Source organism: Protopterus annectens, chromosome 13.part0 (assembly GCF_019279795.1).
Source record: "Protopterus annectens isolate FY-2018-M chromosome 13.part0, PAN1.0, whole genome shotgun sequence".
NCBI lineage: Eukaryota > Metazoa > Chordata > Ceratodontiformes > Protopteridae > Protopterus > Protopterus annectens.
This window is the reverse complement of record NC_056747.1, coordinates 1,139,951,319-1,139,964,696: the sequence shown is the minus strand read 5'-3', so window position 1 is coordinate 1,139,964,696 and position 13,378 is coordinate 1,139,951,319. Positions and strand designations below refer to the sequence as shown.

Here is a 13,378-nt window from a genome sequence, read left to right as displayed (position 1 = left end):
AACATTTGAATTGTTTTCTATTACTTACAGATATTTACAAGGTAAACTTATACTTGCTATTAAAACCTTTTCTTATGTTAGTTTGCTAATTTTGTTTGATATTGAAGTTAACAATAGTTTAAGAAGTTAAAATTATGGTAATATGAAATTCATTACTAAAATGGGTAACTGTAGTATAAGACATCAGTTTATTACTGTTAAGATGACCCATCTTTGGAATAGCTTGCCTGTAGACATAAGATCAGTCAAGGGACTGGATTGTTTTAAAAGGAGTTTGGATGCTTGGTATGGTGATAGGGTGTATGAATTTCCATTAAACAAATCAGTGCTCCATGATGGCTTTACGGCCTAAGCAGTGTACATATATGCAAGTATGTATGTATGTATATATGTATTTAAATTTATAAAAAAAATCCATGTGAGTTCTTCAGAAGGGTTGCTGAGGCCAGGGATAGAGGCGATATAGTTAACAGTGCCTATATGAATATAGTCATGGCCTTCAACACTATCACTCATTTTGGGATTACTGATGGTCTCCAAGTTCAAAATTAACCCATATGTTATTTGCTGCAAAGCTGTCTCTCTGACAGGAACAATGCTGTTAATGTTGGGATCATATGTTCTAGAGAGAGAACCATCACAAACAGTGCCCCACAGAGCTCTATACTAGGTACCCTAATCTTTGACATCTGCTCTTCTGATGTAAAGGTTGATGTCAAGTGACTGCTGGTAAACTATGTTTGCTGACGACTGCAAACTAGCAACAGTTATCACATCTCCTTCTGATATTTATTTAAGTATTTACTTATTTATCCTTTGTTGACCAGGTTAGTTTCACTAGGCAAGTAGCCTCTTTCAGAGGAGACCTTAGATGGTATTTATACTACTAGGGGAAAGCTGGCTATGGCATCAGGAACTTCCCTTACTCTTTTCAATAGGTGCCATGGGATCTATTATATCCACCACCACCAACCACCACTCTACCACCAATTCAGGCATACAGGGCCTTGGTTTAGTGTCTCATCCAAAGCACGATGCACTCAGGAGTAGCACATCCCCCTTATACTGCACTGCAGTGCCATCAATTCATCTGCCTGGCTGTGGGAATAGAATCCAGAGCCTTCTGACATTGTTACTTAGATTCTCCAGTGTGAGCTAGACCAGTGTAATACATCTTGCTTTAATCATCAGCCATCCCTCAACACCAATAAAAGCACTATATAGCTTCCTTTGGTAAATCTAACCTCATCACTGCATACCATATAGACAATATTTCACTTAAAATCATACAGGGACTTGGTAACATATGTTGATAACTCTCCCTTTGATGGCTACATCTCTATTATGATTAGAAAACCTCTCTACCTTGCACAATGTATCCTTTGAGGTATGTTTTCAATGTACAAAGAAGTTACAGTCTTACTTTATTCATACCTCATTAGACATACCATTAAGTAAAATGCCCCCTTTGTTATGTACTTCTCTAAGAGTGCAAACTAACTCAAAAGACCTTAGTGATTCCTCACTAAAAGGATCTCAGATTTTAGTACTCCTAGATACTCTGACAGACTAAGGCCCTATCCCTCTATTCAGTCTCATATAGGTTCTTGAGAGGTGATCTGTGTTTAGGTTTCCATGTGTGCTCTTTGAACTCTTGTACCTAAACAGAACCAGTGGTAAAGCAAACACTACTGGAGAGAATTAATAATAGTTGGGGTGACATACCCCTAACCAAATATATACCTAATTCTGAAATCATCCCCTTTTACATATCAAGCAGAATACTCCCTAGAAACTTTTAAAACCTGATTTCTAGCACTGATAGTAATGAGGCATAAAGCCCTAATCACAGCCCAAGTGAAAAGGACAAGGCAGAGCAGGATGGATACAGCTACAATCCATTGAAGGAGACAACTTAGTGCAGTAGGTACCTGAGCTGGGCATACACCTCACTAAGGCACAACATGCACTCACAGGAGAAGGGTGTTGTGAGTCTCCATGGTGATGTAGGCAGCCCATCTCCCTACCCAGGGGTGGAGCTATAACTTATAAACAAAAAATATTTTCAGTCAGGTTGTCATCAAGGCCACAATTTCATCAGCATCTGCATAAATGATGGACCCTCTGGACAGCTTTTACCCTATCAGATCTGTGGATTCACCTCTTGCTAGGGAACAAATTAGCTTAATTTAATTAAGTGGTGGTTTGATGGTCAACAAGGCCGAAAAGAGAAAAAGCATCTTTAAAACCAATCTGGATTATTGCTTGGGTGACTGCAAATTTTCACTTACAATATGCTGGGAAAATCTACTGAATGAGGGGATATTATTAAATTCCCACCAGCTTTGGGCGGCATGGCTAAAGTACCACCCTGAGTATCTTTAGAAACTTCTTTAACACAAACTACCTACTCCTAAGTGATAAGACTGGCAAGCTTCAAATCCCCACCAAACTAAGTTAACTCCACTGCATATGCAGAAATGTACACCACCACACTATACCAGCATGTAAACAGCTGCACAGATGCAGCTGTAACCCATAGCAGCAAGTGCAGGGCAAACCCAGAAACAAATCTACATGATGGAACCATAACATTAACAAGGTTTACAATAAAAGAAAAATAATTTTGTCTGAAAGTAAGAAGAGTAATTCCCAGACTGTTAGAGTCCTTGTCACTGAAATAAACAAATAACTCAGGAGCTTAATAAAATCCACCAACGCTAAGTCTGAGGCTAAAACAGTTACTCAAGCCAAAGACAATCATAAGGCATTTTTTAGTTATGTTCGTAATCTCAAAAGAGCAATGCAGCAATACACTGAGTCTGAAGATATAGCGAACATAATGGCTGATAAATTTAGCTATAACTTTACTCCTCTCTCCCCCTCTCTGTCTGTACTTCAAGAAACACCTAAAACTGGCTCACCTCCAGCTATTACACAAGACGAAGTTCTAGAAGTGCTATCAAAAGCTAAAAGTACTGCATCACTAGGTCCTCACAATATCCCTGCATGCATCTTAAATAGCATAAAGCACAATTTAACCATACCTCTAACAACACTGTTCAATCTCAGCCTCCATACAGGTTTTGTACCAACTGAAAGAACAGCTGCAGTCATTCCCCTGCATAAGGACCCACTCAGAGCCTTGTCACTATACTCAGTATCTTACGAACTGCTAAGAGGTGGCCTGTATATAGCATAAAATGCATCCTCTGATCCTCTGACCAGTTACTGATAGTTTTCCCTATACATCAGCAAGTCAAACAGCTTCATAAATACTCAGTCTATCGAACCAAACCTCTTCTGCAACATCAACAGAATGGTTTGGAGGGGCAAGTATATCTTGCAAAGGATACTGCTGCTCTGGCCATGGCTAATGCACAATAAAAGAGAGCATACGTGGAAACCATGGCTAATGCACAATAAAAGAGAGCATATGTGGAAACCATGGCTAATGCACAATAAAAGAGAGCATAAGTGGAAACCATGGCTAATGCACAATAAAAGAGAGCATATGTGGAAACCTTGGCTAATGCACAATAAAAGAGAGCACACTGCTTCTCACTGCTCTTCTCAGTGTGAGCAGCTAAGTGGCGAGTCTACTTCCAAACATATAAATACCTTTAGGGGCCTACATGCTTAAGTGTACACCTTGCAGGAAACTGACTCACATGGGATATAAAGAAGTACTTTACCTATCCTCTGCATACAATCCAACCTTTACCACTTTTATTTAGTTAAAATGTATTTACTTGTTTAATGTATTATTTTCTGAAAGGGAGTGCCTCTCCACCAGTTGTTGATTTATACTACCAATAAATATGTTAATATGACATACCTATGAATTTAATGTTAATCCTTTTACTTTGTTTACTGGTTTTCTTTGCATCTTTTATGTTTGGACAATGAATAGTTTTGTCTGTAATATCTGAAATTATTGATACTTCTCTTATTTACTAATTGTAATCTCATTGATTTGCCTTGCTCAAGGTCCAGGTCACACCCGAAAAGGATCCCTGGACCTGTGCACCTACCCAGCTAACAAATCAAAAACTTCAACAATGACAGCATCATAATGGGGTTGTGTCTAAAATAAAACAGTGAAACAATAAGGTCAAAGAGCATGAAAGAAGCATCTTACTTAGACGTACATAAGATACTGCACAGTGCTGAAATGGCTTTACTTTACTATTCTATAGCTTTAAGAAAACATATATGAATGTAGGATATTAATATGCAATATTCAAATGGAAAAAAGGAACACATTTGTGACAACAGCTTTTCTGTCCAACAGGAGCAATTTTTTTGCAACAACAATTTTATAAATGCTTCTTAAAGCACAAATATATATGTATCTTTAATTATTAGCTAAGCATGACTTAGACAACAGTATATGGCTTCTCCTAAGAGGATTACATAAATTATGCACAGGTGTTTCAAAAGGTACAGAAACCCAACAGTAAATGTAATAAAACTTCAGAACCAGATCCCACCTGCTCTGGCTAATGCAAAAATCTGTTCTCATATGTCTTAATTAGTAGAATATTTACCTCAATCCCATAGTAAATCAATGGAAACAGGGCGTATAAGGTTTACAGACAAGTATAACTTACCTGTTGCTTCAGCTACAAAGTTAGCTATTGAGACATACATGTACTTTTTTGGTCCTCTTACATCATCCAATGGCTCCCTACTGCAATGCCCCATGTCCATCATCAAGACTACCTGCCCCTCCTAAACCTGGTGCTTCATCCATATGCTTGGGTCCAGCACAGATCTTAAGGGTATCCTTGGGGCCTCGCCATCATACCATCTGCCAGAAGGTTTTCTTTATTATGTCCTTCTCCATACCCCAGTCCCTTTAGTTTTGTTCTGAGGCAGTCATAAAATGAGGATGTGCTGACATATCATCCCACTTCTGCAGCAGCTCAGTCAATGTCCCCACCATGATACCTCCATGGACCAAGACCCCCTCTCACATCTCTGGCCTCAACCAGGGTTCATCATGTGGGGAACACCCATGGGAATGCCCTCACCCTTGTATGAGAACACCCATCTCTCCCTGCCACAATGTCAGTTGCACAAGCCACTAATCGAACACAGGCTGTCAGGGCCATGGTCAGGGCTTTATCCCTCTACTCCACCACTGCAGCACAGCTGAAACATACTTCTTAACAGATAGGACCTATGATAACAGCAACAAGAAAAGCAAGTGACAAAGAATCAGAGGGGAATGCAGTAATCCACAGAATCTGTTGCCATGGTAGCCATCCCATCATCTGACTTACTGTTTGTCAGACAGGGAATGCCCACTACACAAGTCAAGCTTATGGAGTTATGTAGTAAAGAACAAAAACCCCTCCGTTTGTAAATGAAGATGATGTGGTGGTTGTAAGTGTGACTATACATCCTAAGTACAGGATTACATAAAACAATAGACAAAAAGCAACAGCAAATGCTTAGACAATCAATCACTACTTACCTAGGAAAAAGTATTTTAGTATCTGCTTAAGCATCATCTGAAGGACAGCTGGATGTGTTATAGAGTTTAGTCGACGACGCTTCTCCTCATCAGAAAATATTATATTGCCCAGCATCTCTCGGTTGATTTGTCCATTTTCTAACAGGATTTCTGTGCCAAAGTACTGCACTATCAGTTGGTGGGCTGGGGTCCCAGGTTCAACCACTGAAGGAAAACACACCAAAAAGTAAAGCTGTTACAGAAGGTAATTGATTCTCACTAGTGAGTGAAAAAAAATCCAAATTTAAGATTTTTAACGTGTGAGATCAAGGATTTATCAACTGACAAAACTGTGTCATAACATGGATGTACAGTCAAAATGCCATGGAATTAGGCAGTGACCCAAAAATAAAAATAAGAGGTATATTTGAGTGGGAACAGAACTAACTCTACTTAATGATCATAACTAATATAACAGCTACATCCAGGTACAATTATGGGGACAGTTCTCCTGGTAAGGATACAGACAAATAAGAACATCCTCTCACTGGCAGCACCAAAGTAAGCTGAAATGCCCTGAAGATTGAATAGCTCCCTCTCATACACACACATACACACACACACATGCTCACACACACATACATGCTCACACACGCACACATACTCACACACACACACAGACACACACACACACACACACACACACACACACACACACACACACACACACACACACACACACACACACAGACACACACACACACACACACACACACACACACACTGTACATCAAAAGATCTAGGAAGATGTGACTGCTTACAATCTTCCATAAAGTGGGCTGGAGAGATGCTAAGGCTAATTAGCACCAGGCAGTAAAATGTTAAAATCAAGTTACATGAACTAAGATCAGCAATATGCAGTGATAAATATACAGATGACTGCAAATTAGAACAGTCACAGAATCCCTCACTGACACTAATGTTCTCCAGGAAGGGCTGACAGAGACAAATAACCTGTGTCAGGGCCATGGACTAACACCATGTGCCACAGAAATGCATAGTAATATCCTTCAGACAGTCATCCACTCCATCACACTGAGGACACAGCCCAAAGAGCTGACCCAGTAGTCAGGGGCTTGGGGACCCACACAGACATTAATCTAGTATTTGCCTATCATGTATCTACATTAGTGAGGAGAGCATTCTATGTTGAGCAACTTATAAACAAAGGTATGACATCTATGTTCAAGGAGGTCATTGTTCTACTGTAGAATTCATCAGAATTATCACTGAGTACAATACCACTTTTGGTATGTACATAATCAGGTACATCCAGCAAATGGAACATCCTCAGAGATTCCTCACTAAAAGAATACAGGGAGTAAGTAACGTCCTATGCAGACTGCTTCAAAGTCCTATTCTTGTATTCTATCTCCTACATAGTGTTGACGGGAGATCTATGCCTGGGATACAAGGCACTGTCAAACTCTAATGAAGCTTCTGCATATCTGCAAAATAAAAAGCACCACAATTATCATTCTAAAGACTTTAACCTTGTCTGTGATATAAATAGGACTTGGTTTGGTATATTCTCTCATGGACACAGGCAGCCTGTAAATGGTTCATTTTCCAGGCACAATCTTGTAAATGTTTAATCTCTGAAGCTACTGCTTACACTTATCAAGGGTACCAGAACTTGTCAGAGATTTGGGATGCATGGCTATAGGCTTACAAGGCCCTAGTGGTCATTAGGCTAGTACAGAACTATGAACCTACTTAGATGGAAGTGACTGGCTCTGCTTTCATTTGCCTAGGATAAACAGTCATTATTCTGGCTTTACAGGATTAGTGAGCATCTATGAAGTTGCTTGAAATAAATCTGAAATACACTGCTGTAGCCATTACTTTTTTTTGCAGACATTTGAGTTGTGCACATTCAACAAAGTGGCTAGTACACAACTATGAACCAATGAACCATGATGGCTTTCAAGTAAATATATAGCAGAAACTTGATTTTATGTTAATTGTATGGAAACGATAATATATATATATATATATATATATATATATATATATATATGTGTGTGTGTGTGTGTGTTTGTGTGTCTGTACATATATGTGTACATATATACATATATATATATATATATATATATTACACATTATGTGTATACGTTATGTATATACATTACACATATATATATATATATATATATATATATATATATACACACACACTCACACACACACACTACACACATGTGTATATATATATATATATATATATATATATATATATATAAAACTTTATTTAACATTTGTTTACAGGGAAAGTTTGACTTGGAATGAGCCAATTTTCAGAAGAAGCCCAGGGAGAAATGCTCCAGACGTATGTCTTTGTAAATCTGGTGAGTTTACCCTGAATATATATGTGTGTGTGTGTGTGTGTGTGTGTGTGTGTGTGTGTGTGTGTGTGTGTGTGTGTGTGTGTGTGTGTGTGTGTGTGTGTGAGTGTATATAAAATGTAAAACTTTTAGGGTAAGCTCAACAGATTTACTTGAGGTAAGAATAGGGGACCAAATCTGCAAACATTGCAAAGGAAGATTATTTATCATAGGCTCATAGGAAGTTACTAGGCTACTGGCCATGAGGCCCTTCCAAGCCTAGCCAAAGTTTTGGACCCACGTTTCCAAGGTCAACACCTATCCTTCCTGTCAAGCAGGGACATATGTGGTATCCCAGGGGTATATTTTCTATTACCCATCCAGTCATCCAGATTACGCTTGAACAGGGCCAGAGAAGTACTCTGCTTAACTGCTTAACATGGAGAGGGAGTCTATTCCACAAATGGGGGAGTCTCTCCACAAATGGGGGATTCTCTGGGCATACCTCTCAACCTGGAAACATCAAGAATCTGGACAAGGCCCATGAAAAATAGGTACAAATCTGTATGCTGATTAGTGTAACATTTGCATACATAATTGCATAGCCCCGCCCACGCCAATGGAATTGTGGGATACCAACTTTCAAACGCAAAATGAAGAACAGAACCAAAATATAGCACCAGAGTCCCCCTGCAGCCATTCCAATGTCCCATTACCTTGCTATTTCACCCCATTTACCATAAACACTAATGTGTGCATACTGCTTTACTTCTACAATGATTATTTGGATTTTATTTTTACATTTTATAGCACAATGCACAAACACTAATCGATATCTGCTAAACAAAGCAATACTGTCTCACAATGAAAATAGACTTGGCAAAGTTGGCATTAAAACTTCTCTGCCCTTGAAACTCACATTCATTGAAACAGCAGTGAAACCCACACCACATCCAAAGAAAATGCATCTGGCCAGTAGTAGATAAAGATTACCTTTGGGCTGTTTTCAAATCATAGGTACCTTGCACACAAAACAAGAAACATACATGCGTTCTTTGATACACCTTCCTAACTTTATTAAATTATATTCCTTGGATAATACAGTACACATGTTAGACTTAAGTAGAGTGCATTTTAAATTTATTGTTTAAACATTTTTCCAGTAAGCAATGAAACAAAATGCATGAACCAATAATGACAAAACTGCCCTATTCAGAACATTTCCATCATAAAATTCTACTTCCACACACACAATCACATTTTAAATTTATTGTTTGAACATTTTTCCAGTAGGCAATGAAACAAAATGCATGAACCAATAATGACAAAACTGCCCTATTCAGAATTTTTCCATGATAAAAGTCTGCTTCCACACAGCTCTACTAATGGGAATCTCTTCAGTTAAAAAGGGAATGGGAATGGCAATAACAACAATGCTGCAAAAGCTGGTCATGATTTCAAAACAAGCGGAACCAGTACCCAGGTCTTTTTTTTTTTTTTTTTAACTGTACCCCTTGTATCATATGTGCATTCTCTTGCAAAAGGGTACTGCAACTGCCTCCAGAAGATACATTAATAAAATGAGGATGTTTTAACACCTAGATAACTGGTCAACTCAAACAGTGGCAACTCCCACCAACAATACTCAAATAAAATCACATATCCATACGATAAAAAGTATACGAAAAATACAAGGTCCGAGACAGAATAAAGGAGTTACCACCCATAAACTGTAACAAGCTCAAAGCAGTATAAACTAAAACAGGACAAACAATAAAAAGCTATACTTTCCTATTGGGCATGCAAACTGGCACGTAACTACCAAGTTTCCAGACACGATGCAACAAAATAGGAATGCCAAACACCACAGACAGCTAAATATATAATTTCATACAAACTACTGGCCAAGATTTGAACTTACACTCAGTAGTAAGTACAACCTTCATATCTTCTTCTTCATCCAACCACTCCTCATTAAGTTGGGGTTTACCTCCTCGCAGCATTATTTTTGTTTAAAACTAAAGCTACACTTTTAATCCTATTGAAACAACAAACGATGTTCTGAACTGCAATAAGCAGTGATAACACCAAGCGGCCCAATTACCTCAACACCAGAAACAGCACAACTGCAGAAAGAAGGAATCATTCACGTGTGTAGGCGCACCGGTATTAGCAAAGCAGAATGACTGATGCACTATGGTGAGGGGGGGGGGGCTACTACGAAAGACTTAGAGACAAACTACATCTCCCGAAGTGCCTAGCACTCCCTGTATCCGTTTATTGGTGTTTGATACCATAATGACTCAGAAGTGCTACGCTTTTAATCAAATAGGGTAACACGCACTGTTGCTAAAAGAGGAGGTTTCTGGAAAGGTAACAGGACCTAAGTAAAGTGGATTACAGTACAAGGGCATGGGGAGGTCTTAGTTGCTCAGTATTGCTACTTTCGGAGTATAGGCGTGGAGTTTTAAGTTTTAGTTTGGTTGTTGATCTGGAGAAGAATGGTATTGGTCATGACTGGTGAGACTGAATGGAAAGTGCAGTTCTAGGGGTTTGACATTGGCTGGCAAGTTATGGTATATTGAAGGACTTCTGTCAGCTTGGGGTACGGGCAGATACTTGTAGTTTCAGCAAAGGGACGGGATCAAATATTGAGTTAGTAGATTGCTATAGAAGATCATGTTAATTCCCAAGTACAGTTGTAAATATACTGTATTCCTGCAGAATGTACTTAGGTTGCATCTGTTAGCGTTTTTCAGACTTAATATCCAGGTAGGTGGGCTGGTCCAAATTTTTAACAAATCATTATTAAATTTCAAAACAAAAAGCTGGAAAAAAAATCGGAAATGAAGGGGTGCCACTCGGTAATCGTGGCACCCCATCATTTGGACCCCAAAACTCGGTAAAAAATGAGTAATTCAGTACAGATGGGAGGTATGTCTCTGGGACACATACCTGTCCTGCCAGCAGGTCCTATTAATGTCATAGGCTAGGTTTAGTTCCCGAGTGCACGTGACATGTGTGGTGTTTGATTTGCGGATATACAGCATTTCCAGTAGGGCGGAGTTTGAGACAGCTTTAAATGCCAGACAGAGGTCCCCTATAAGCAGTCTATATGAGACCAAGTAAAGTAAGAGGGACTTAAGCCTATCCTCGTAGGATAGGTGTTGGAGACCCTAAATTCTTCTAGTCAGGAACCACTGCAGTCCCTCCAGCTGCCGCAAGTGCCTAGTGAGGTACATACCAAAGGGGGCACTGTACTTGATTATACGCCTGATTAAGGAAGAGTACAGAGAAGTTATAACTTCTTTTTTCCTGGATGCTATGCCCTTGTTTATGAGATGAGCCATGTAGTATGCCCTACGCACTACTGAGGCTATGTGTTAGTCAAATGCTAGATTGCTGTCTACCATGGTGTCCAGATCTCCTACGAATAATTGTGTGCTAAGGACGTTGTTGTTGATATGGTACTTTGTAGGTACATCATTTTTAACAAACGGGATAACCAAACACTTTTTGGCATTCAGTTTGAGGCCGTGTCTTATGCACCAGTTGTTGGTTTGGGCAAGTCCCTCCCGGAGAATGTTTACATCATTTGGGGAGTCAATGACTGCCCCCAGTTTGCAGTCATCAGCAAACTTGCTCAGCCATAGACCTTTTGTCTTTGCCTGCACATCTGAAAAATATATTCCAAACAGTAGGGGTCCTGGTATTTGAGACCAGATGGCTTAGTGGTTAAGATCTTTGCCTCCCATGCACAAGGTACAAGATTTGATCCTGACCTCCGACCAATGCCTGTTTGGAGTTTGCATGTTCTCCCTATGTCTCCATGGGGTTTCTCCCATGTCCGAAAAACATGCTGAGTGTTTCCATCTCAAACTCACCAACAAATGGAGCTGTGGGCAGCAGCACAGACTCTACATAGTCCCCTATAGGGGGAAACGTTGTACAGACCAACCACTTTGGGCATCTACTGTGGTGTGCAGTATCCTCAAGATAGGAGAACACAGATCACAGACTGCGCGCTGTGGCAGGGCTAGCCACTCGGTAGTGTAAAATATGGCTCTAGGTGATTCGGTCATGTTGACTAATGTCACCAAAAATGGGCATGGGCAGTGATAAGTGGGTTGAGGACCCAGCCTACTCTGACCCATGCCAGGGAACCATGCTAACGGTGGGAGGGCTATATCTGCCCCTATCGGCCAGTGTGTGCCTGCCATAAAGCCCAGCAGCATTGGGTCAATAAGTTACTGGCTGGCTGGTGTCTAGTTGCCCAGCCTGAGTTACCTGGAACAGCTCTGTTGAGCGAAAGCTGGACGTAAAACCAACCAACCTGTCAAACATGAGAATTGCTATGCTTAATGTAGGTTCACTAACAGGACGCAGCTTGGAAGTGGATGACACGGTGATACAGAGGAGGCTGGACATCCTGTGTATCCAGGAGATGAGATGGAAGGGCAATGCAGCAAAGCCACTTGGTTTGGGGTCCAGAGTCTACTACTCAGGTGGAGGGCAAGCTAGAAATGGTGTAGGAATTGTGGTGAGAGAGAGGCTTCAGAATGCAGTAAGGGATATCATCAGAATTAATGACAGACTCATGGCAGTCAGACTCTAGTGTAATGACAGGGCAGTTTTCATAATCTCAACCTATGCCCCACAGCAGGGTTGTGATAGTGAGGAAAAGAGTGCATTCAGACAGCAGTTACAGGACCTACTAGATAAAGCAGGGCAACATGAATTGGTGTTAATAATGGGTGACTTGAATACACATATCGCAACAGACAAAATAGGATATGAGGACTGCCTGGGCCCACATGGGTGGGGCAACAGGAATAAAGAAGGAGAAGCCATTCTAGACTTCTGTCTGGCAAATGGCTTGACAGCAGCCAACACATGGTTCAGAAAGAGAGACAATCACAAGATCACATGCAAGAGTAGTCAACATGCAACTCAGGTAGACTTCCTCCTAGTGAGGAAAAGGAATCGGGGCAGAATCCATGATTGCAAATACATCCCCAGTGGAACAGTTGGCCCAGAGCATAAACCACTAGTTGCCATAATCAGCTGCAAGCAGTGGTCAGAGAAGGCTCTAAGGTCAACAGAGACCAGGCTGAAGACTTGGAAGTTGACTAGAGAGAAAGTACAACAGTTCAAGGAATTACTCAGGGCTCTAGCACCCCAAGAAGAGGAGGCAATAGGTGGAGTTGAAGAAGAATGTCAGTGCCTAAAAACAGCATGTGTTAGGACTACAGAAACGATATGTGGCCGAGCCAGGTATGGAAATAAGGTACATAAGGAAAGCTGGTAGTGGAAGGCAGAAGTCCAGGAAGTCATCTAAAGAAAAAAGGAGTGCAGGAAGAAGTGGGTGTCAGAAAAGACTGACCAGGCTAGGAAGGACTACTGGTTGGCTAACAAAGAAGCTAAGAAAGAAGTTGCAATAGCAAAGAATAGGGCATCGGAGGAACTGTACTAACTTCTGGAAAGTGACACAAAGAAACTATATCAGGTTGCAAGGCAAAGATAGAAAGATAAA

The 13,378-nt window shown here is 40.3% G+C and overlaps 1 protein-coding gene across 3 annotated transcripts in view; it reads right to left on the bottom strand.

Moving 5' to 3' along the window:
• The window catches only part of DCAKD (dephospho-CoA kinase domain containing), a 474,430-nt gene that overhangs the window by 210,809 nt on the left and 250,243 nt on the right, over positions 1-13,378 (bottom strand). For all 3 annotated transcript variants that reach the window (XM_044055123.1, XM_044055124.1, XM_044055121.1), the window contains one exon: positions 5,483-5,686. In XM_044055123.1, the coding sequence (XP_043911058.1) occupies positions 5,483-5,686 (204 nt within the window). The remainder of the gene's footprint in view (positions 1-5,482; positions 5,687-13,378) is intronic.